The sequence below is a fragment of the Hirundo rustica genome, chromosome Z, assembly GCF_015227805.2.
Source record: "Hirundo rustica isolate bHirRus1 chromosome Z, bHirRus1.pri.v3, whole genome shotgun sequence".
Taxonomy (NCBI): domain Eukaryota; kingdom Metazoa; phylum Chordata; class Aves; order Passeriformes; family Hirundinidae; genus Hirundo; species Hirundo rustica.
The window spans coordinates 70,149,769-70,174,650 of NC_053488.1; the positions used below are offsets into that span (position 1 = coordinate 70,149,769).

Genomic DNA, 24,882 nt, shown 5'->3' on the forward strand with positions numbered 1-24,882 from the left:
CCACTGAGGAATGAGGTGGAGGAAGATCAAGCCTTATATCAGTCCACAGCTTTGCTACAGTACCAATGACCTTGCTGCCTCCAGCACAGAGGAGAAGCAGACATTTCTTGCCAACCTCTATCCAAGGAGAGTGATCTGGAGTACACAGTGTGTCCCAGCAGCAAAGCCTCAGCCTGTTGTTCCTGCCCTGCTGCTGGCATGACCAAAAAACTAGGCCATGCCTGGAATCAGAGGCAGAGGAGGTGGCGCCAGAAGCATTAAAATCAGAATTTGGATGCTTTTCTTAGTAGTAAAAACTTTGAAGACAACTTTAAAGGCCCAAGATAGCCCCTAAGCCCCTTTGCAGGAGGGGGCTCCATGTTGTTCATGTTGTTGAGTGTTGGCTGGGACCAGATTTGCCAGATGTGAATCTAAGGACATGCATCCATGGAGACTGACAGCTGCTTGTCCCATGGGCCCAACCTGCTGGTGGCAGGGTCCTTCAGGGCTCACCCAACAAAGGCTGTGCACAGTGAGGCTTGGTCAGGTACACATCCCACTGAGATGGGTATTGTCCCAGGTCTCTGCTGGTTTAGGTTGTTCACCCTTTGGGGTGAGGCTTCTTTTCTGACTCCTGACCTGATCATCTCAAGGCTGCAGTTTGTGACAATTGCTTTTTATTCTGTCATCTGGCACCACCAAAAAGAAATTGGCTCCATCAGCTTCCCTTCCAGCAGTAGTAGGCTGCTATCAGATCCCCTTTGGCCTCCCTTGTACTAGACTAAACAAGAGGTACAGGACCCCATGTGCCTTGGGAACAACTGCTAATGCAGTTAAATATTTACTTTAGTTGAGGGATCTCCAAAAGTGGAATAATAATGAAAGCCAAAGGTTATTGAACTGTGTAAATTTCATAAAGAGGGAATATAAAACATGTATGCAGCTGCCTTGGCAGAGTGGAGGAATGATTCTGCAAGGGGAACCCTGTGCTGGTTACGTTGCCACTTCCCAAAACTTGGTCAGAGCCCCGCTGAGTTGCATGAAGGGACCTCCAAAAGAAGGATGCAAGTAGCCTCTGGCAGGGCCCATTCCTCTCTGGCCACAAGGGATGCTCAAGCTGGCCCCTTTTGTCTCAGACAGACAAGGCCAGTGTATATCTTCCTCTGGGGGAAAAAAGCACCACAAGCACAGTCATAGTCAGATCCTCAGCAAATGCAAATGTGTGTGCTAGTGCATCTGGAGCTCTCCCAGCCTGCAGTGGTTTCTGTAGGGAACCTACCCCCTGCTCACCCCTTGCACACATGATGCATCCCATCTGCTTCCATGGGGAGGGTGACTCTATGTCCCTTCCGGCCCAGACCTCATTTCAGCAAGTCTGACCCAAGGGAATTTTTAGTCAACATTGGTCTTGCACTGACTTTGTGACCAGTGGTCCTCTTTTCCATCATTTGCCCTTCCCCAACTGATATTTTTTCACCAAAGGAAAATGGGGACAGATGTAGAAAATAAAGCTCCTGAGAAAGAGCAGATAAGAATGCTCACCCTGATGTATAGCATCCAGTCTTGCAGGCAAAGCAGCTGGGACATTCTGTGGTCATGATGCTTGTTGAAGAAATGGTGTTTCTTCCCACTGAGGATCATCTCCAGCCTCTCTGTCCCCTCCCTCATCTGTGTGCCACCTCTGTACTTAATCTGGGTATCCATGCACACAGCCCCCTTCCAACACACTGAATCTTATGATCATAATTTTGCTCTGTCAATCTCAGCTGCAGCCAAGGAGGTAAGTGGAGAAAGTTATTAAACCACCTCTGACTATGTGGCTCCTCTGAGCATAGGCAGTGACTGCACCTGCAGCTCCGTGCCCCCAGGCAGCTAAAATTTGTACCTCTGCACCCCCAGCTTGTCCCACCCCACCCAGTGACTGTCTGGGCTGGCTGCAGCAGGGTGACAGGCTTCTTGTTGTGTTTGGGATCCCGCCCAGTGCGTCAGGCAGCTGAGTGTCCACCTGGCTGGGTCTCATGGGATAGTGCTCATGAGATAATGCCACAGTGCCACCACCCAAGTCAGCCTGAATTTCCTGGCTTTTCTATGTCTAGTCTCACGATGCAAGTGGAGATACCTGTCATGTACAAAGAACAGCAGCTGCAAAGCTGAAGGGATGGTTTGGGTGAGATCCATTCAGAAGTAGCTGGCTGGGGTAAGCAGAGAAGAGCAGCATTGCCCAACGTCCTAAGGTGACTTTATTATGTTTGTATCCCTAATAGTCTGTTCTGTTTGTGCTGTATATTGAATTCTGTGCCTTTAAGACTGGTTGTGGGAGCAAAGGGGGAACAAGAAGAAGCATGGAGTTTGTTTTGAGAAAACCGCCTGACTCCTCCACATTCTTCTCTGGGCTGGGTGTTTGAGGCTTGGAGAGACTGAAGGACAAAGATATTTTTTCTTTCAGTTAGTTTCAGCTAGCTAGGGCAGACAAGTTCCCTGGATTTTTTTTTTTTTTTTTTTTCCTTGGAACTGTTTAAACCTGCTCTGAACTGAAAACCCAGGGGAGCACTGGGGGCTGCACCTGCGGCCCACCGGGGCCTGGACCTCGGCATTTTCCAGCAGCGCTGGAGGGACTGGGACTGAGGAGAGACTGAGAGAGAGCCGAGCTACACCCACGGCAAGGACTTTCTCAATTTGCCATCTCACTCCAGAACGAGAGGTTTTATTGTTTCATATTATTCATTCTTTATACTTGTATGCACTTTGTTAAGTAGAATAGCTTTTTCCACTTTTCTCTGAGGAAGTTCTTTCCTGGACCAGCTGGGGAGAGGGGCCATTTGGTTTGCTCCCCAGAGAGACCCCATTCAGGGGTTTTCTCCCAAATTTGCCCTAAACCAGGACACCAACCCTGATGTGTTAATTTTGTATGGCCTGGTATTAGGTAGTCAGGGACCACAGAGGTGGCTTCTGTGAGAAGCTGCTGGAAGCTATCATCATGTCTGGCAGAACCAGTCCCTGGTGGCTCTGAGGATGGACATGCCACTGGCCAAGGCTGGGCCAACTGATGAACTGGTAAAGCCTCTGTGGTAACAGATTTAAGAAGAAAAACAAAACAAAGTGGCACACAGTTTTTTCTTCTGGCCAGAGGAGAGAAGGAGGTGAGAACATGAGAGGGAAACAACACAAAGACACCAGGGTCCATGGAGAAGGAGGGCAGGAGGTTCTCCAGGGCGCTGGAGCTGAGATTCCCCTGCAGCCCCTGGTGCAGACCATGGTGCAGCAGCTGTGCCCCTGCATGATCCATGGGCATCCATGGGGGATGCAGAGATCCACCCACAGCCCATGGAGGAGCCCCGTGCTGGAGCAGGTGGGTGCCTGGAGGAGGCTGTGACCCCGTGGGAGATGTGTGGAGAGAAGAGCCCTGCTCCCAGGCTGGAGCAGCCTGTCCTTGGAGGACTGGACCCCATGAAAGAATGATCCACGCCACTGCAGTTTTGGGAGGACTGTCTGCCTGTGGGAGGGACTCGTGTTGCAGGAGTTCTGAGAGGACTGCTTCTCCTGAGATTTGGAGCCATGCTGGGGAAGTTCATGGAGAACTGTCTCCCATGGGAAGGGACCCCGTGGTCTCACAGGGGAGCAACTTTTCTCCCTGTGCAGCAGAAGAAATCCTCAAGTGACAAGCTGACCAGAACCCCATGCCCGGTCTCCCTACACTGTCACTGGGAAGGGCTGTGGGGAAAGAAAGGTGTTTTTAACCCTTTATTTTACTTCTCATTAGCCTTCTCTGATTTTGTTAGTAATAAATCCACACTGTACCTCTAAGCTAAGCCTCTTTTGCCCTTGGAGGGTTTTCTGCCAGTCCTTATTTCAACTCATGAAGCCTTAATTTAATTTTTCTCTCCTCTGCCCAGCTGTGGCAGGAGAGGGTGAGTGAGGGATTTCCGTGCCTGCCTGGCGTTTGGCCAGCATCAAACCACAACACTCGACTACAGTGCAAAGGGATTGTAAAGCTGTCTGCGGTGCTGCCACCTGAAACTGACAAGTGGGAAGCTTTAGGGGAAAGCTTATCTTATGTGTGAGAGTGCCTAAGTGATCCCTTAGGGTGTAAGGTCCAGCTGCTCCCAGCAGGAACAAAACACTGCTTTTCCCAGTGTTCTTGAGATAAGGCTGTGCCCTCCCCTATAAAGGCAGCCATGAGCAGAGAGGGGTGCACGAGCAGGTCTGCCTGAGCTGACCATGCCTGGGAGAGAGCTGCTGCTGCTGCTGCTGGCGGCAATGGTGACTCTTGTTGCTGCCGGAGGTAAATCTGCTCTGCTGCTGAAGGCTGGTTCACTGGTGGTGGGTTGGGAATGACAGATGGATAATGGGGTGGAGGGACATGCACGATACAGCAGAAAGACACAGAAATTCTGATTTGGAGAGTAGGTGAGGTTAGGGAAAACAAAGAGTGGCAGCATGGTGAGGAAGAAGGACTGGAGAAAACACACCGTGCCTTCTTTATTAGCAGTCTGTGGCAAGGGTTACAGGCTGGTTCATCAAATGTATTGCACTTGGGAGTGGTCTGGGGGAACAGAAAGTCCACAACGTGAACAGGAACCGGGCCCTGGGAGGACAGCGTGTACACTGCGGTGGCAGCTGCTGCAGCTTTTGCCTCCATGAAAACTGGCAAGTCCTTGCAAGAACAGTATGTGCTCAGCATATTTACATGGGAACCACGTGTTTGTAGGTGCTGGGAAGCCATTGCAGGTACCTAGGTGCAGGTAGTGGTGGTCCTGCAGCTGCCTGCGTGTGAGCCTTCATGCTCCCAGGACATTTGTGCACTGCACAGGTGGGCTGTGAACTGCTGTTACTGCTCTGCTTGCCTGAGAAAAAGGAATCCACAAAATGCTGCTCTCCCTAGAGGTGTCAGCTGTCCAGCTGTGCAATATCAGCAAGCCTCATCCCTCTGAGGATACCCCTCGCAGCACTGCATGGCTTCCCATTTCCTGAGATGTGTTGGATGCTCTGTGGAACTTATGACCCAGAAACTGAGAGAGAGGGCTGTTGGGAGAGGGTTTAGGGGGTGGGAACAGCCATTCACAGCTTTGTCCCAGCCAGCTCAGTTGTGGATGGAAGCTGTGTTACTGTGCTGATGGCAGGGAGTGGCATGCAGCAGCAAACTGACCCCCCCACGCAATGAAACCCAGATTCTATTCTGAATGGGCTCTGCACAACACTGCCTTCCCGGGGGTTTGGATGTGATCCTCTGTCAATGTCTTGTGCTTCTGCCGTCAGGCACAGGTGTGCCATGCTCATGGGCCTCTGCTCTCTTTCAGGGGCAGAGCTGAATGAAGGGAGAAGGGTAAGATGCTTCTGGTTTTCTTTGTTCATGGCTTGAGATGTATATGCCTGGTGTGCCTGGGAGAAAGACTGTTCCTGGCAATCATCCCATGCCTCATGGCAACTGGTCTTCCGGCACCAAACGCACACCAAAGCCCAGGCCACGAGTCTCAGTGAGGGACTCAGTGGCCCCTGCTCCTCCGTGGGCATGCACTGCTCCAAGACAGATGGAGCCAGGCTGCCTGTGGCACTTGCTCCTGCCTGAGTGTTCTGGGGGGAAGAAATGGGTGCTGCTGGGACTGAAATGCATGCTGTGGTTTCTCCTTTCCAGCCAGTGTGTGAAGACCTGGTTGACCTGCAGGCCTGCCCCCTCCTGTACTTGCCCATCTGTGGGACCGATGGGAATACCTATGCCAGTGAATGCCAGCTCTGTGTGGAAAAAATGTAAGCTCATGCCCTTGGACAGAGGCCACCTGGGTCTAATTTTGGCTGTCTGAAACTGGCTGCTTGTGAAGTACAGTCATTCAGGCTTCCCAGAGCCTGGGAAAAGTCATGTCAGGCTGCACTTGCATGGCAAATTACACAAACCGTGTGCTGGACTGCAGGAGGGGAGGGATGACCAGCTTGTCAAGTGAAGCTGCAAGGAAATGCAGAGGAGATGTACCCAGCCAGTCTGAGGAAGGGGATGCCTGCAGTTATCCAGAAGCAGCCTGTAGTTGCAGACAGGATGGAGCTTCAGTTGTCTTGGTGCAGGCAATACAACATGGGACAACAGCCACGAACAGCAGCCCCAAGATGGTGAAAATTTGACAGAGGCACCAGATCAAAATGGTGGTGCACCACCGAGGGGCGGGGGTGGGGGCGGGGGGGGTCTCCATTCTCGGGGGTGGTGGTTGGGGCTCAGATAGAGCCATGGCCAGCATTACCTCCTACTAGGGACAGCCCTGCTGTGAGAAGGTTGGGCTGCAGATGCACCACCAGTGCCACTGGCCCTGGGAGGCCAGTGATGAACCAGGATGTTGCAGTCACCTCAGCTCTTTAGACAGGAAAATGATCAGGTCAATTTTGTAGTAGTCAGCTCCATTCCATTTGATGGAATGCAGCCAAAGTATGACTGACAGAATGGGGTTTTTTTCAATCTCTTACTCTTTTTTTCCTATATTACTCTAGGAAAACCAGGCAAGATATCCGGATTTTGAAAGATGGAGAGTGTCAAGATATCTGAGCTTTCTCATAGCTTTCCTGAGCCTAAAAACTGGTGATTAATTGATCCTAGGTGCTCTGTGCCGATTGAACACTTAAGCTACCTATGGTGAATAATAAAATGACATGCACAATCTTGTTTCAACAGCACTTTTTTTATGCATGGCCAAAGGAAAACAGCATAAGCCAGTTCCCACCAAGGGCTACTAAAAGTTCACCCTCAAAACAGTCATTTCAAATCCACATAACAAACTGGGGTGCTCTGCATAAAGTATTATCTCACAAACACTCCTGTGAGAAAGGACATGGGGGAGTAGCAAGAAACAAACCAGTTCTGATGAAGAAGATGCTGAACAAGCACAGGTTTTTCTCCATAGGAGGCAATTTAGTGAAGGCAAATTTAAGTTTCTCTGGCATGGGAGAAGATGACTCCCTGGCTCCCTGCTTCACTGGTTCCAGAGCTGGTGTAAATTGAAAACAGCAACATCTGCACTTCTTATATTAGATGTTACTCTGCTTTTTATCTAAGGCCCTTTCATAGAGCAATCAGCTCAGATAACGCATGGGAGCATGGAAAGAGCCTGAGCGGAGATGGTGAACACCAGGGATCCCAGATGTCTGCTCCGGCACTTGAGAAAAACCCCAGAATGAAGAATTTTCAGGTCTAGGTTGCTGCTGTGTCAAGGCCATCTTTGAGATTGTGGCAGGGCTCAGTCTCACCAAGGTAATAGTGTCAGTGTGCATCAGCAGTCTTTGGGGCTTCCTTTGCTCTTTCATCTCCCACTTCTAGCACATGGACACAACTCATCTTTCCAAAATACCTGCAACAAGACCATACAACTTGGGCAGGCAAGGGTCCCCCTTTGCTCACAGTGGCAGAGATCAGAGGGCTAATGCAGGGCTGGCCTCATTTCAGTCCCACACCACATCTTGTATTTGTTCAGAATTACCAGCTGAGATTTCTGATCAGCTTCAGGGTGAATTGAAACCTTCCAAGGATAGGTCTTTCAAGGATAGCTCACCCACAGGAGATCATGTTCCTCTGACTTGCTACTATGCTACTATACCATACAGCTCTCATTTGCAGGCATCTGAGCAGGAGTCCAGGGTCCACCATGTGGTCAAGGGAGCTCCCCAAACTCAGTGACCTTCCTTGGAGTCTGGGAGACGTGCCAGTATCTACCATGACTATTGTGCTTGGTCAGCTGGAATTCACCCTCTCACCCAGTTCTGCACCTTGCTGGAGCCACCAGGTGGGACACGCATAGCACCACAATGCACAACAAAGCCATTGCTGACAGATTTAATGCTGCAGCTGCAAATTGTATTGAGGAGCATAAACCAGCTGTGCTCAGTCAGATGGATTGTATCCACTGTTTTCTGTTTTCCCAGAGGCAGCTGCTGTCATCAAAAACTTTATTCTCCTTAGAAAGTTCTCTCCCAGGATTAAAAGTCCTAGCCTGACTACTTGCTCAGGGCTGTCCAGAGCTTTGATTTTCCCTGTTTTCCTGTTCTGTACCCTTTCAACTTCTACAGAAGAGGAGCTGTCTGTGGCAGCTGCTATTAACTGTTCACTTGTCCCAAGGCTCTGCAAACCTGTTTGTCCCCTTCCAGTCCCAAAATAGCATGGAAGAGGTAGTCTGGCTCTGTGCTACTCTCTGTATTGCCGGTTCTTCTCTGCAGACCTTGTATGTCTCCCCTGCACCATAGGGAAAGATTTTCATGGGACTATGAACCCCAAAACACATCCACAGTGAACAACACAAATGTACTGCTCACTTCTGTCCTGAGGTTTTCTGCTCTTGCTGCTGCCAACTGAGCCGCAGGCAGGATTTATTTGGGCAGCTATATCCCAGTTTTCTGCCAGGGCTGAGGGGAAGGTTGTGCCCAGCTTAGCATAAATGGGGCTCATTCTCCCCTGGGGTGGGCAAGTGTCACCAGCATCTGAACCCCATGCCAGGGCTCGAGTTGCACCAGCAGACTGGCTGCAGCCCGAGAGAGTGTGTATGCTGTGCATGCCCTGAGAGCCACGACTATTTATGTGTAGAGGCTAGGAAAAAACAACATAGACCATCCAGAAGCTCTTCTGGAGAGGGAAACCACATGCCTCCAGCACAAAGTGGAGTGTTTATTCAGCAACTGCAGAACTAAAGCACAGATTAATAGGCCAGACCTGCAAGGTCAGAGCATGGGCAGCCACAGGACAGGGTCAATGTTGTCTCTACACACAGCAAATTCAGAGATACTCGTCCTCCCCAGGGACTTGTGGATTTGGCTGTTTATTTGACATGTCTCAAAAGCAAGTGGCAGACCAAGGGAAGAGTGAAGGCAGTGATTGAATACTACCACAGACCTCAGGGCCTATGCAGGGATCAGCCAGGTGCAGAGAGCCTGACTCTGAAGCCCAAGAGATCTGTATCTGGCAAGGTCAGGTGAGACTCAGGAAGCAGCTGGTGGACAGCAAGATGCCTGCAATGCCCTGATCTGTGCCAGAGAGTATGCATATGAATTCACACTTTTGCATACACTTTTCCTGTTCAATTTATCTGTCTGTTTCTCATCTTTTCATGCTTCAGTCAAGGCAGGGAAAGAAAGGGATTACCTGCTTTCATAGGCACCGTAGTTTGTCAGAGAGAACAGTGAGTAGTCCCGCTCCCAGCGCAGTATGTTGCAACCACGCAAGTTTCCTCAAGTCAGGGAGTGGAGGACAAGCCTGCAAGTTGCTTCTCTGTCATCGTCCTGTGAGCCAAAACTGGAAGATGCCCTGACACCCTGTAAGAGTGGCAGCAGCATAGCTTCCCTAGCTGCCCATGTTGACCAGGGCTGCATCCATGACTGCAGAGAGGGATATGTAGGTCTCTGGATGATGCTTTGCAGTAGCCTTGCCAGACAGGGGGAATAGATACCCTTGAGGCTCACAAAGACCTTTGATTTACACATAGATCCAAAGCCTGCTGTTGTGTCTACAGTGAAAGCAGTCCCAACAATGGCAGGATCCAGCCCGAGGAGTATTTGTCCCTTGGACAAAACTTTCCTAGGATATTTTTGTGTTGAGAGCTGTGTGGGGACATGGTGAGACGTACCCAAGGTTGGTGATGTTCCCCTACCAAGCAGCTCCAATGACATTTGAGGAGTCTGTGACGCTGGAGATGCTCAGCCTGGTGAACACTCAGTTGATGTCTTCCAGGGCCTCACCTAGGAAACTGGACACACCAGTGAAAATGGCCCAGGGCTAGCTGAACTGAAATGTGCAGAGAAAGGGGAGGGAAGCAACACTTGGCACTTCCAGCTACAACAGTTCATGTAGCCAAGACTGTCCAGAAAATTTAACCCACTTGTACAAATTTCTCTGCAGCAAAGTGGGTGCAGCTTTGGCCACATCTCAGTCCCTCTACTTCAGAGCACAGACAACTTGAAATTAGGCAGTGGGGCCTGTAACTTCCACATTGCTAACCATTACCAAAGTTTTCTGTGGGATACTGCAATTGCTTCTTTGGCATTCAAAGTAACTTACATTCAGGGGACGAGTGTCTTCCAGATACTTTCCTTCTGAGAGGTGCAAGTACAAGCTCTGTAAGATTTTAAAGTCCATCTATTCCATTAAACACCTCTGAAGTACCTGGGGGCACAGTGACTCTTCCTTTTACAAATGCTCCCTTCAAGGTTGGAGACAGACGAAATGGAGAAACATTCACGGTACCAGCTCTGCAGCGTCTTGTGGCAATGTTTTGCTGAGTCAAGAGTCACTTATCAGCCCTCACCAGGCTTTGGGGCGACTGAGTAGATGGTTGGTGTGAGAAGCTGACTTAGCCACAGCCTGAGCATGTGCCCAGTTCCCACGGAGCACAGAAACACGCAGGGATTTTCACCCTTTATTCCATGCTTCACACCTCTTGCAAACAGCCCAGAATATAGAATCATAGAATCATTTAGGTTGAAAAAGACCCTTAAGACCATGAAATCCAACCAATAACTGCTGCTATGTCCCGCAGGAAACCATGTCCCTAAGCACCATGTCTATACATTTTTTAAATACCTCCACGAACAGTGACTCCACCACTGTCCTGGGCAGCCTGACATCCAACCTACCCCAGAGAAATCTGAGGTAATTTCCTCTTGTTTTATTGCTTGTTGCTTGGGAGAAGAGATGTACCCCTACCAGTCTACAATCTCCTATCAGGAAGCTGTAGAGAACAGTAAGACATCCCTTCAGTTTCCTTTTCTTCAAACTCAACACCCTCATCTCCCTCAGTCACTCCTTACAGGACCTGTTTTCTAGATTCTTTGCCAGCTTCTTTGCTCTTCTTTGGACATGCTCCAAGCATTCAGTTTCTCCATGTGGGATGGGGCAACCATGGATGTGTGTATAGACTGGGGAATGAGAGCCTGGAGAGCAGCTCCATGGAAAAGGACCTGGTCAGTGGCAAGTTGAACATGAGCCAGCAGTGCCCTGGCAGCCAGGAGGGCCACCTGTGTGCTGGGGTGCATCAGGCACAGCATTACAGCTGAGCAAGGGAGAGGACTGTCCTGGTCTGCTCTGCACTGGGGTGGCCTCACCTCGAGTGCTGGGGGCAGTTTTGGATATAAGAATGTTCAAAGGGGGGCAACAAAGATGGTGAAGGGCCTTGAGGTGAAGTCATATGAGGAGTAGTTCAGGTCACTTGGTCTGTTCGTCCTGGAGAGGACTGAGGGGAGCCTCACTGCAGTTACACCTTCCTCTTGAGGAGAAGAGGAGCAGCAGGCACTGATCTCTCCTCTCTGGTGACCAGTGACAGGACCTGAAGGAATGGCCTAAAGCTGAGTCAGAGGAAGTTTAGATTGGATATCAGGAAAAGGTTCTTCCCCCAGAGGGAGGCAGGGCACTGGAACAGACTCCCCAGTGAAGTGGTCACTACACCAGGTGTGTCAGAGTTCAGTAAGCATTTGAACAATGCTCTCAGGCACATGGTGTGATTTTGTGGTGTTCTGTGTGGGAACAGGAGTTATACCCAATAATCCTGCTGCATCCTTTCCGGCTCAGCATATTATGTGGTTCTGTGATAATGTGTTTTTTTGTTATGAGGGGCACAAAAACAAAAACAATGTTCAAGGTCTGATATGTTTGCCCCTCCAAAAGCAATGCCTTTGCACAGTGAAGTATCCTGCCAGGATACAGTTTTCAGATGTCTGCATGACCAGGGTGTCTCTAGGGCTTTGCGGCATCACACAGTGCTGGGGCATGGACACCCTCACCAGCTTGGGACACCTTGTCTTCATTTGTGACTGAGCTACAAGAAACCTTCTGTAAATGACTCGGTAGCCCCACATCTCTTCATGCCATCCATGCTCCTGGCCCACCCTCCCATATCAGAGCCTTCCCATATCTGCTCTGCTGCCACCACCCTGTTGCTTCTTTTGGGTCTGTTAGGCCTACCCCACCTCTCTGGAGGTACCACGTAATCTGCAGTGGAGACAGGGCAGGAGCCCTAAAGTAAAGTGGTAGCTCAGGGGATAAGAAAGGCAGCAGAGATGACCATGGACCTCCAAGGTTGCATCTTAAGAAATTCATGAAGTTTCAAGCTCCAGAGCTTCCAGGGACCAGAGAGAGATCCTGCTGAGAGCACAGGATGTACAATAAAAATAAAAAAATACTGGAAAAGATTGGAGGCAGCCAGATCTTCTCATCCCTGAGGAGCTGCTTTCCTCAGGGCAAAGAGAGACTACTTAAGGAGGTGGGATGAAAGGTAGTCAGGTCCCAGAGGACCTGGGGGTAGACACGTTATCAAGTGGTTCTACCAGCTTTTGAACCACTTTTGAATTCATGGGGGGCAGGGAGGGAAGGAATATGGGTCACTAACACCTAGCCAGTGCATAGGTGATTGAGTGTCTCATGGAGAAAAGTGCTGATAGCAGCTGAGTGAACTAGAAACTGGCTGAAGAGGTATCTCTGGTCCATCAGAATTGTTACAGACAATATAAGCTTGAGCTTTTCTGTGCTATCCTGACATAAGAAACTATGAAGGCAGTTTTTAAGAGAGGCCAAGATTACCCCCTCATCTCACATGCACTGATCTAGGGGCCTGGCCATTCCCACAGAGCAAGGAACAGGCTCTCAGCATTGAAGCCATTATACCAAGCAGCAGCTTCCCCTTGGCAGCAATTCTGTCCCTGCAGATGGTTCTGCACGAGCCTGCAGGGCTGGGGCTGCAAGGGGCTACCAGCAGTTAGGAACAGCCACTTAAGGAAATCATCCTAGGGGGGACAAGGGAATGGCTGGATCTTCCCACCAGTTTTACTGGGCCTACCCATTGCCATCCTGCCTGCTTCATGTGTGAAATACTTTATACATAGGCCTGATCCACCAGGGACTGGATCAAAGCATCATCAGGAAATCCTCAACATGCACAGCCAGGCTGGCATGTGCTTATTATTCTGTCTGGATCCCAGGTGCAGCTCTTGGACAGGTAACATGACTGCGACAGTCTCCATCCTTAGGGGTTTCCAAAGAATAGGACAACACAGACCACCTGACCTTGTGAAGCAGCTAGTCCTGACTCGAGGGGAGCTGGAGGATATCCCTTCCTACCAGCACTGCTGGGATCCTATGCAAACACTTTCAGACACCATATGTCCCATTTCAGACCTCTCAAGGGGTCCTTAAGGACTAACAACAGGTCCCTGCATCTTACTCTGGAAAGCAGCAGTGAGGGAGTGCCACGTCCTGCCCTGCCATGTCTACTACAAAGGAGAGCTTTTGAGTCACAGTTTAGCAGCAGTGAGTGTAAATTTCCTATCTGAAGTGGAATTATTTGCAGTATAAAAGCACTAACATGTTTTGAAATCCACACAGTAGATCCTGGACAGAGACTCACAAACCTTTGCGCTCTGATAAGGAGAATATTATTACCCTCCTAGTGGCCTGGCCAGATAAGAGGTTTGGGGCGGGCAGTCTGCATTTTTTTCAAGCTCTCATTATGCTGCACCAGTATCTCCAGATGTTGTTTCCAGAGAGCTAAGCTGCTTTCTAATTAAAACTGCGAAGAGCAATGGAGAGTTTAGACAATGACCATGCTTCCTCGGACTCTTCCCTGCCACCCTCTGCTGCCTTTGAGGAGTATGCTATGCCAGGTAAAGAGAACATTCCTAACTTGTTTTTGGAGAGAGGAAAGAATGATTTTTGTTACCAAATGTTTCTCAGAAAGAAACTAATTATTATTAGCCCATGCTTTGGGGTGGAGGGTGCACATTTAACAGCAAATATTTGTCTTTTTATAGGTCATGTTTCAGATCACAAAGGCAGAAGCACGTATAAAAGCTTTTCAACTTAAGTCCTTCAGAGAGTGTCAGTAGATTGTCTGTTTGCAGACTGGCAGTACTGCCTCATTGTTTTTACAGTCTGATTTTTTTTTTTTTTCTCTCTTTTCATCTAATTTCTGTTTCTTTGTGTCCTCTAGTAAATATTTTTTCATCAGGATGCGTGTGTTTTACTGTGATCTTTCCTGCTTAGTGCTGGCAGGTGACAGCTTTGGAGCTGTTGTTGTGGGAGTGCTTTCTTGGACCAGTTAGAAGTGAATGAGGGATGTTTTCTTAGAATGGACTGGGAAGGAGACTGATTGCAAGCACCTACAATTACTTTTACAGTTCATGAGACATTTTGAAAGGAAAAGAAAATTACCTTAGCTGCAAATGGGATGTGCAAGGGATTATGTACTTCAATAGCTGAACTGCGGCTGTGTGCAGATCCTGCTACTGCAACTTGTAACCTCATCTTCCCAGGGAGTTTACTGCCTTTTTCTACGTGGATGGATGGCAGAGTCATCTCCTCCTGGCTGAGCCCTACTGTCTCTGTTACTCCTTCATGACAGGGTACAGCCTCCCATTTGTCTTGGAGTTATTCTCAACTCCCCTGGACAGTGTCCTGAGAGGTCAGATGTAATTTTAAAGTTGACTCCGCTTTGATGAGAACATTGAAGCATACACCAACATAAATACTCTCCAAGTTAAATTTCTGCAAGATTATTATTAATTATCAGAAGTGTCTTGTGTAAAAGTCTACTTTGGGCAGAGACTGGCTCCTGCTGTCATTTGCATTGTCCTGTCCTGGAGTACAATTTTTCTTGTATTTAATAAGTGCCTGGGATAAAAGAGGTGTAATCACAGCTCAGCCTCAGAAGTCTTTCTCACCTTGACACTTCTACCATCTGATCAAGGGAATGACAAAATTACAATTTTTCAATGATTTACCACTTTAGTGTGAGCCAAGTCTTTTTGTGGAAGGAGCTGGATCTGATTACATCTGGAAGGAGCAGGTCATAGTTTTGCTTTTCCACTTGTGTGGATTTTGTTGAAACTATGAAAAACAGTTCTTTTGTGATCTCTTCTGTGTATATTTGGGAAGAATTCCCTCTCCCTCAAGGCCTCAGGGCAGTAGTGTTGCGCCCTTTGTCTCCCGGGACCATATCTCATGCTCCTTGATTTGAGACAAGTTTTTATTATCACACCTTAGAGTCTGCACTAGAAATCATCAGGGGTTGCTGTCTTTTAGGATGAAGACACAGAAAAGTAAAGTTCAGACCATTTTTTAGGCTGGTCTTTGCCTCAGGAAGCCATTTGGAGCCCACCCCAGTGAAATGGACACTGCTTACCTTGGCCAAGGAAGGCATGTCAGAGGGTGACTGGGATCTGGGGAGAGCTCCTCTCTGCTGGTGGCTGTATGCAGCCCACATATCCTGCCCAAATAATAAAGCCAATGTTAGATCTTTCTCACATCAGTTAGTCTTTCTCCAGCCCTGCCATGGTCCTCCTCACAGCTGCAGACCAGCCTGGGGCTGTTTGTGCGGTGTTTGCGACCAGTCTTCTCAACCCCCGCAGTGTGTACTAGCCCTGCCTGGGTCTCTGCTTGGATCACCTTCTTCCCCCCAGTGCACATGAGCGTTGGTGTGGGTAAGGCTGTGCCCTCCGGCTCATCCTTGCCCCCACAGCACCGTTCCTTTTTTGAAGGACTGTCTGTTCTGTGGGTCAAGGCTTTCTCCTTGGTTGTTAGATAAACATCTTAATTTCACTGGTGGCCAGTTCTCCAGCTGTCTGGGAAAAAGGGTAACAAGGGAGCAAACATGAAGAGTCATCTTGCAGTCCATACTGATGTCTGATCAAAGGCACCATGCCCCAGGTTCCTACAGTAGTGTAGCAGGTTGGACATGGGTCACCCCAAGGAATTGTAACTGGAAATCTAGAGTAACTGTCAGGCTAGGAGCCTGGGAGTTTTGGGCGCTGTGTCATCAAATCCTACCCACTGAGGCTGTGCTGGAAATAAAGTGCTCAAGTAGCTTCATACCAAGACCCCTTTGGGATAAAAAAAAGAAATCACGGCCTCTTGCATCAGTGCTCTAGTACCAGGCAGGGAGGGATCAGAATGTCACGTCAGCACCCACTTTATCCTTGTAGATGGCATCATAACCCGTCGCTTGAGAGACCGGGAGTTGCTCAGGAAAAGAAAAGCAGAAGCCCTGGAGAAAGACTCAGCTCACTGGGTTCTGAGGTAAATCTTTCTTTTTCTGTCATACTCCTTTTGCGGTGCACTTAACCTGGGCCCAGACATGGCCCAGCCTCTCCATCTTCACCCGAGGACAGAGCCATCAGTCTTCAGTGGGGAAAGGTGACCTGCAGTCAGTAGCTGCTCAAGGTCTATGCAGGCACCGGGGGGAGAGATGGGATGAGGGGGTAGCAAGCAAATCTCTATTGTAATGTGGGCTGAGGAAAAATTTCTTGCCCCATCTGCCCACTGGTGCAGCTGCAGAAGGCTGTTGTGCAGGGCTCGGGGCGGGGGAGCAGTGTGCTGCAGAATTGCAGCTTCTGCCAGGATGAACTGGGTCATAATCACAACAGGGGCACCCAGCAAAGTTGCCTTAGGGCAAAAGGGAAGGTGCTTTGTCGTATCCCCAAGTCATCATCCCTGTGACATCCCCTGGCAGAGACTATAAGATCAAACAGCAAAGGAGAGCCCGAAGAGCCAAAAGAGGACGGGGCCAACAGAGGGTGGTGAAGGCTGTCCTGGAGTCAGAGCCAGCAGTGGACCCCCCCACCTGACCCACAGGAGAAGGCTGAGCCAGTGCCCTCTGAGCCAGCACTGCCTGAACCCGTGTATCAACAGCAGCCACCTACGCTGACCGTCCAGAACAAGGTCGGTGGGATTCAACCAGTGGCAAAGGAAGGGGAGCTGACAGACAGGAGCTTGGACCCTGCTGGTGAGTTGCCACAGAGCTTCTGGTCCATGGTGGCTTGCAGGGCAGTGCAGTGCTGCCTCTTGAGCACTGCCAGCCAAGGGCGCCCACCTTGTCAACAACAATCCCACAGCATCTCCAGGGCATGGGTCCCCACCCCACAAAACTTGGGCAGCTGAGAAAGGGTGGGGGGAAGGTTGGACTGTGGTGACAGATGGCTCTCTCCAAGTCCAGGGGAGTGATAACAAGTCCACTACTATCAGTCACTGGAATGGGCTTGTGGACCTGGCCCTCAATAACTCCTTGTCCTAAGAACACTTCTGTGCATATTAGTGCAAGGGGATATCTCTGTGAAGATCTCTTCTCTGTGAAGATCTCTTCTCTGTGAAGAGAGGATGCAGCTTTTGGTGGTCAGAGCTGGTTGAGGGAGCTAAAGTCCAGACATGCTCTGTCCACAGTCCATCCAGTTTCAGCACTGATATTGAGATGGTGGGAAAGCAAAGTGGGCACTAGGACAAGAGGTGGGTGTCTGTAGGCAACTACACCTTTGAAACCTGCCAGGACCGAGGCATGGAGGGCAATAAGCTATTCTGAATGGCAGGCTGGTGTCTGGGCTCAGAAAATTCATTTACAGCTATTGCAGCAGGAGTTGCTCTCAGATCTAGCATGGGAAGAGTAGAGTCTGTGGATCAAGCAAGCACGTTGCTTCAAAACCAGGAAAACTTAGGATCTGCTTCAGAGGAGGTGACAATCCCCTGACCCTCAACTACTGCACTTCCAGCAATGTCTGTGCAGTGGGGAAGAAAAGGTCTGTTGCTACAAGGCATGTGGTAATCTCGTGCCATGGAAAACAGCTATTCTGCGTCCTGGGATCTGGGGTGCGTATCCAGCCTCCAGCTCCGAGGTCTTGAAATGGGCAACCACCAGAATTGTGGTTGTTGCCTCTGGCTTTAAAGCTGTCAGCTGTCAGCTGTTACCCTTTTTCCAGCTCCCCTCCACATCTGGAACTGCCCTTGAAAAGCAGGCAGTTCACTCTGATCTACCTAACACCTTCTCCAGGCAATTGCAGGACATGGGACAGAGGGGTAATGCATGATAGTCCCTCAGTGTGAAATGATATGTCTTTCACATGCCTTGTAGGTGAAGAGGATGTGCTGAAACCAGCAGAAGAAGATATACTAGAAGAGTTGAATACTCCTCTGGAAAATGACCACCAGGATAACGAATTCAACACACATGTTCTGTATTAACTTTCTGATTGGGGATATTTTTTATTTTGACTCTTGTCTCACCAACTTGAATAAGTATGACACAGTGATTTTGAGCAGCTGCTTTCTTGGGAGTCATAAAGCCCATACTCTTTGTCACTCTGCTTTCTATGCTTCTTCCAGCCTAGAGAGGCAGCCCTTAGGAAGTTGCCTGTGGTTCATAAGCTCCCTGCTTTCTCTGCAAACTGGCTGTTTTGCTTGGGCCCATGGAAGCCTTCACAGTGCTCTGCCACAGTACAGTCCAGTCGTACAGTCCAGCATCCACCTGTGTTTCTGAGAGTCATTTCTTATTTGTATAAATGTGAGTGGCATTGCAAAGCTAACACCTACTGTGATTTTTAGCTGGCTGGAGAAGCCCAGCTTGGGCTATTTACTGCACCCTGTAAACTCCACCACTCTTTGCGCTATTATTTTTAGTCTGAAAGTTCTTCCCGTAGCCTGTTTTCCTCTGCAATAAACATCTTGATTTCCTAAGCTGGAAATATTTTTTGTTTTTAATTTCTGGGCAGCTTCACTCTGACCTTGTAAGATAAACAAAATATTGTTGAAAACAGCTGAGCGCATTGAGCTGAAACTTGGCTGAATGATAAACTTTTGTCAGGAAAATGCCATTTGGGGCAGAGACAGGAGACACTGTGCACAGTCATTGTCTTCCTGTCTCCCCAATATTCACACAGGATTTCTCCTGAAGGCAGGAGGTAATGGGACGCCCCGTGTCCCTCCCCATGTTTTGGGTCTTGTGGTCCTGGTTCCTGCGCATAGCAAGGGAAAAGGCTCTCCTGCATTCCTGTAATATCCTGACACAAAGGATCCTTCTCCTCTTGACAAGGAGTGGAGGTCATATTGCCATTGTCTCCCCATGGGCCTGTCTCCCAGAGCACAAGGCTGGCCAGGCTCTGAGGGCACCCTTGATTTGGGGCATTTTTTAATGGCTCTGGACATGTTGCTGCTACTGTCCCAGAGCCCTTGAGGCTCTGTGTCGCAGCATCTGTGACATCTAACTAGTGATACCAGTAAGAGTCTCTCCAGTGACAGAATGGGCACCACTGACATCCCATCCCTCCTTTGGTCCCAGGGGCATCACATGAGGAGCAAGTGCTTGCCAGCTCTTCGCACAGCTTCCCCACGCTGAAATCCTGACCTCCACAGATAGACTGCCAGAAGCTCTAAAGCATCTGGTGAGTGTCAGAGAAGAAAGCATTCAGCAGCACCATACCAAAGCAAACCCTTCTCCATTCCCCATGGGCAGGTCCTGGAGGGATGGGTTTCCCTACACAAGTATCCTGGCACTGTTTTGGAGTCCATAGATGTATCAGCTAACACGAGATTTTGCTCTCCCCTTGAGTCACTGGTACAGGGGGCAGCTGAACAAGATCTCTCAGCTTCTGCCATGAACCACTCAAACCTCACCCACAACCCCAAATATCTAAGGTACAACAAGAGGACCTGTGGAAGCCCTGCAGCATGGAAGGAGCTTCTATCTGCAAGGTTTGCTCTTAGACTAAGGCACTGGGGGAAGGCAGCTGAGGCTGCACTGGCCTGAGGTGGAGCCAGAGGCTGGAGGTCATGTTATGGTTGAGCAACATCACAACAGTTCTGCTGAGGTCCTCCTGCAAGGGTGGTGCCCCCACCATGCTTCAGAAAGGCTGGGCTATGGCTGCTGCCAAGAGACCAGGCAGGCCAGGAGACCCTTCCACCTGGTGGAACCCCACGTGTGCCATGGCAGAGACCAGCAAGAGCCAGTGGCCCTTCCCAGCTCTCCAATCCTCTGCAGTGCTGACAGGGAGAGGGAATCAGCCATGCTGCCTACTCAGCATGTGCAGACATTTAGACTCTCCTGGCTTCCAGAGCCCTTTTGACTTCGGGGAGAAGAAACTTCTGGGGGGCTTTAGACTCATCTTACAGCTCACATCAATCAAGGAGGACACAGAATAACCGCATTCCACTTTCTCCATTGTGAACTGGAACTGTAGGAGGTGGTGAAGGCCTGGCAGAGTGAGGTGTCCGTGAACACGGGGCAACACTCACTCTTGAAACACACATGGGCAGCAGTGCAAATCTTTGTCCTGGAAGGGCTGGGGGAGTTCACTGAGGGCAGAGATGTGCAGGAACCAGAGCAAGCACCTCTGCTCACCTCTATGGAAATGCCTTTGATGGCTAGGAAGTCCTGGAGTCATCCCAGGTACTGCACACACTCTCTTAAAGCTGTTCTTTGTCTTCTTTGTCTTCTTTGGCAGACAGTATGAAAGTTGCACATGCAAACAGCAGACCTTATCTCCAAGTAAACAAGAGAAAGATAAAGCCCTCCTAATCAAAACTGCTTCTTTCTCTGTTGAGAGGACAGATAACAGAGCTGTTGCTTACACAGATGAGGTTCAGGAGTGAAGCTGGACTCATGATAGTCCATGTGTACCCCTGAGAGTGCTGCTGCCTCAATGGAGCTGGGAACAGGCTGGCAAGGGCACCTGTATCTAGGATAGGGAGGCTGCTGTTTTGCAGGTGCAAAAAATCACCTTCTCCCTCTCTTCCCTCCTTCCTGACTCCAAGACAGGTGTCTTTATTATATTGGACCACTGACAGAGAGTCCAACAGAGTAAATTTTCACCCTCTGGGTGAAAACTGGATGACAGCTATGGTCTGGGTCTGACATGAAGGAGAAGCCTTGAGGAGGCCAGAGACCTTTAACTGACTTTGGCCTGCTTACTGGCAAAGAGAAGGATATGGGTGCAGGGAAATAGCTTCTGAGCTATGGGGCCAGCACAGGGAGGCAGATAAGTGCCTGACACAGTAATCCTTGCTGTGCTGTAAAGTGGCAGGGCTGCCTGAGGCTCCTCCAGGATGCTCTGACCTGCTCCCTGGAGCACACAGATGAAGGCATGTTGTGGTACATGGTGGACACGACCACTGTGGTTGTCTCCTCACTAGTGAGATTCAGCAGGGATATTGGTTAATGCCAACTGGGCCGGATTGAACATGGTCCTGTCAGCTTTTCTCAGGGCTTCAGGTCCTGTCCCCAGCTCCTGCACAGCATGGGAAGCCATCCTGAGTGCTGACAGCCATGACATGACATCTGAGGAGAGGAAATATAACATCATATCCTGGAGAACCAGACTCTCCCCTGTTGATTACCTTTTAATATCCTTTCAGGAAACATGCTTCCCTATGAGACAAGGGAAGTTGGTTGGTTTGTGCATCCTGGCATCCCACTTCTCAAATTGCTCTTAATATATGGGGTCCCCCACATTTGCTGAAAGTCAGGGGTGATTTGTGGCAGGCTGCTGCTCATGGGTGATGTTTTGAACCAGAAGAATCTTCCTGTCCATAGCAGAAGTGAAATCATAGCTAAGCCTCAGCTCAGAAAGAAGCGGGCAAGGAACTTAGAGCCAGAGGCCATCACAGGCCAGTGAAAGGCATTCCATCCCCTAAGTGCTTGGTCTTGCAACGATAAGAAAAATTTGCTGATTCATTTACTAATATTGACTTTAAGCAGTAAATCCTGGAGACAGCAAATACCCACTCCCTCTTTGGCCACCACTTCCTGCTCAGAGCTTGTTAGCTCTGCTCCTTCCCATCCTGCGCTTACTATTTAAATAAATACCTCTCTAATTATGCCAGGGCCACCACAGACCAGAGCTGCGTGTCCTGCTTGGCTCATCAGTGCTCCACCACCTGGCCTGACTCTCCTGTTTCACCAGGAAATCATATAACTGTAGAAAAAGCTAAGTGAGGAGAGATTTCTGGAAACCTTCTATCCAACCGCTGCTCAGAGCATGGCTAAGTCTGGCCAGACTGCTTTGGGCTTTCTCCAAGCAAGTGTTGGCCTTCTTCAAGACATGAGAATGTCCCTCTCTGGTCGTCATCCCAGGGCTGCCCCACTTTCAAGGAAAGAATGTTTTTCCTTTATCTCCCACCAAGCTTTCCTTCAGTACAGCTCAAGCCCCGTGCCTCTTTCTCCATCCTGGTGCACTCCAGAGAAGACCCCAGCTCCATCTTCTCCATAACCCTCTTTCAGACTGCAAGTTAGACTCCATGCTCACCTCCTCTCCCTCAGAACAGCCCTGATTCCTGCAGCCTATTCTATGCACCAGTTCCCTGCCTCGATGGCCTCAGTGGAGTTCCAGTATAAGAATAACTTTCTTGCTCTGGGTTACACTAACTGGATCCAGTATTCCTGGTGTGGGCTCACATAAGGCAGGGGGAATGATACTTGTCATAGTTCATCGCCTGAAATTCAGTCCCTGCAGATGGGCTTGGAGCGCTGAGCATGAACTGTGCCTGTGTCTCCCTCAGACAGCCTGAGTGTTTCACTGACAGGACACAGAAAACACAAAGAAACCAAGATACATCTTGCAGCGGCAAACCCTGCGATCTGTGCTTTGCAGCCTTAATAATGACGCTTTTATCAAGTCTCCCCTCTCGGGACCATCTCCTTGGGAACTCACGCAAGCACTGAACTTGGGTGCGGAACTAACGGCAGGCCCCTGGGCACGGGGACGGCGGTGTGAGGGCGCAGTGTCGGGGCGCGCCCGCGGGGCCCTGCGCGGACGGGCCCCGTGCGCGCAGCCGCGCTGCGCCCCGCCCGCCGCGGCCGGCAGCGCTCCCTGGCGGCAGCGCCGGGGAGCCCGGCTTGAACAGGACCGTGGAGATCAGCTCTTTCCCTCCCCGATTGTTCAGAGACCCATCCGGCCCGGCTCTGAACACTTGCAGGGGTGGGGCATCCGTCCCTTCTCTGGGCAACCTGTGCCTGTGTCTCTCCACCCTCACAGGAATTTCTGCCAAATACCAGATCTAAATCTACCTTCCTTCACTTTGAAGTCATTGTCCTTTGTCCTAGCTCATGGCTCTTGTCAAAAGTCCCCTCTCCAGTTTTCCTACAGGGTTCCTTTAAATAGTGGAAGGTGCTATGAGCTCTCCCCAACTGCATAAACTTCGAGGATTTAAGTTCAACTCCTGTTGTGGCAGAGAAGTACTATATCTTATAACCATTTAAGTGGGAAGCATGAAGCCATTTTCCCTGGTTGCTTCAAAAGGGCTTTTTCTTTTGCCTTTTCTCTAGAAGGGAAGGGTAGATACAACCTCCATGAAAACAAAATACAGAAGAAATGGCCCAAGAAGGAAAGCTTTTTTTTAAAAAAAAAAAAAAAAAAAAAAAAAAAAAAAAAAAAAAAAAAAAAACAAAAACATGTTTCCTGCATAAAGGTTGAAACCCTGAATCATCCTCTGTTTCCTCCATGAGAAGGCCACTAACATCAACAATATTACCCAGGCATGGCCTCTCACGCCATGACAGGGTGAGACTTCTCACTTAGGCTTTTAATCTGTGTGGTCTGACTGACTTTTAATCTGTCTGTAACTCCAGGGCAACACCAGCCTGTGACTCCAGGGTCCAAGTGTATTGCAGTGGTCAGTCATACATTGCTGCAGAAATGCAAGCCCATGTTATTCAAGTAAGAGTGATTTTAGAGAACACAAAGAGAAGGAAACAAGAACAAAAACAAAACAAAAAAATACCCACACCAAAACAAAATGGGAATCATTGAAAAAGAAGACACATACAGAAATAAACTCAAGTGTACCCAAAGATGGAGAAGGAAGAAATCATCACCATCAGTGTGTGCCTCCTGACGAAGAGAAGGAAACCTTCTCTGAGACCATCAAGATCTGCCTGTTGAAGACATCACAATGCTGATGCCCTGTAAGTCTTCCTCTCCCACTGTTCTTGCAGCCACAAACCTGAGAACACAGGAAGGGTGGCTAGGGAATTATTTAATTGGCCAATTCTAGGGCACTCCAGTGAGCTTGATGACAGGCTATATGCTAAAACATAAGAAGTGATACAGGGCCTAGGACATTGTTAACCTCAGAAGCTGACAGCCTGGATTCATGAGCACCTTTTCCCAAGTGGAAAAGGTCAACATGAGATGCATATGGTGTCCTTGCAAGAGCCAGCCACAGGCATAATTGACTCAGAGTGGTTCATGCACCAAGCAAGCTGTGTCTCAGTGATCGGAACAAGAGCTCTGGTGCTGACACTGAACAGAAAAGGTCAAAAGCTGTTCCTTAATCAATTTGGATGTCTTTGTATAGTTCACATCCAAAAAACAGCTTTGCAAATTCTTAAATGGCTAATGAATCTTAGCTTCCTGGCATCAGAGAAGGGATAGCAGTGAGCTCAGTAAATTCTTCTGGATGAGCCCACAGTTAATATTCCTGCTTCCCCTCCATGACCATTTTCAGCCAGACATAGGACCCTGAGCATACAATAGCCCTATTAACTTCCTATCATCAGAAGAGGTTAGGATACGGCCTCTTTTCCTCTTAGCCCAAGCAGTGTGATACTTCATGATGGCCAGCTGCACCGTGTTCCAATGCTGCAGAAGCAGTGAGAGTTCAGTCTGGCAGCTCTGAGTTGGGCCTCCCTCCCCCTAAGTTTGCCCACACAAAGAGGGGTTGGATGACTTCGCCACATCCAAAAGCAACTCCTCAAAATAACACCAGCTTCCAGGTATAGAACACGCCGCCATCTCCCACCTTGACCTTCGACATGAGAAGACATACATTTCAACTGGACTGAGTTAGGAAATCAGCTCTGCTGTCTAGAGAGGGCTTCCAACAAACCAGGGCTTCAGGATTATGCCAAGATAAGTGTGTAAATTGGTTATTTGTGCCAACACAGGCCACTGTATTCTCGCACACCAGACTCAGTAAAGTCAGACCCCCATCAGCCTTCCTGTGCTCACACTAGTTCATTTCCAGGTGCTGCATGAGTATGATGCCCTCTCTGGTCACTGACATGGCAGCTCTAGTTAATGGTTACAGCTAAAGCCCAACTCCAGCTACATAGATTGCCCTCCAATTACAACTCACAAAGCACTGGACTCCCTCCAAGGTACTCCCTCCTGGCCAAATGGCAGCTGCCTCCCCTGCCTACT

At 49.3% G+C, this 24,882-nt stretch overlaps 1 protein-coding gene and 1 long non-coding RNA gene across 2 annotated transcripts; both read left to right on the forward strand.

The window, feature by feature from the left end:
* Positions 1-4,141: 4,141 nt before the first annotated feature.
* SPINK4 (serine peptidase inhibitor Kazal type 4) lies at positions 4,142-6,607 on the forward strand. The gene is made up of 4 exons (XM_040090631.2): positions 4,142-4,261; positions 5,277-5,302; positions 5,612-5,724; positions 6,451-6,607. The coding sequence occupies exons 1-4, from the start codon at positions 4,198-4,200 to the stop codon at positions 6,503-6,505; spliced, it is 258 nt and encodes an 85-aa protein (XP_039946565.1). The 5' UTR covers positions 4,142-4,197; the 3' UTR covers positions 6,506-6,607.
* A 6,789-nt stretch (positions 6,608-13,396) lies between these two features.
* On the forward strand, positions 13,397-18,424 carry LOC120765461 (uncharacterized). Its single transcript, XR_005704424.2, has 4 exons — positions 13,397-13,590; positions 15,907-16,000; positions 16,434-16,706; positions 17,823-18,424. It is a non-coding gene; the product is annotated as an uncharacterized LOC120765461 (long non-coding RNA).
* The last annotated feature ends 6,458 nt before the right edge of the window (positions 18,425-24,882 follow it).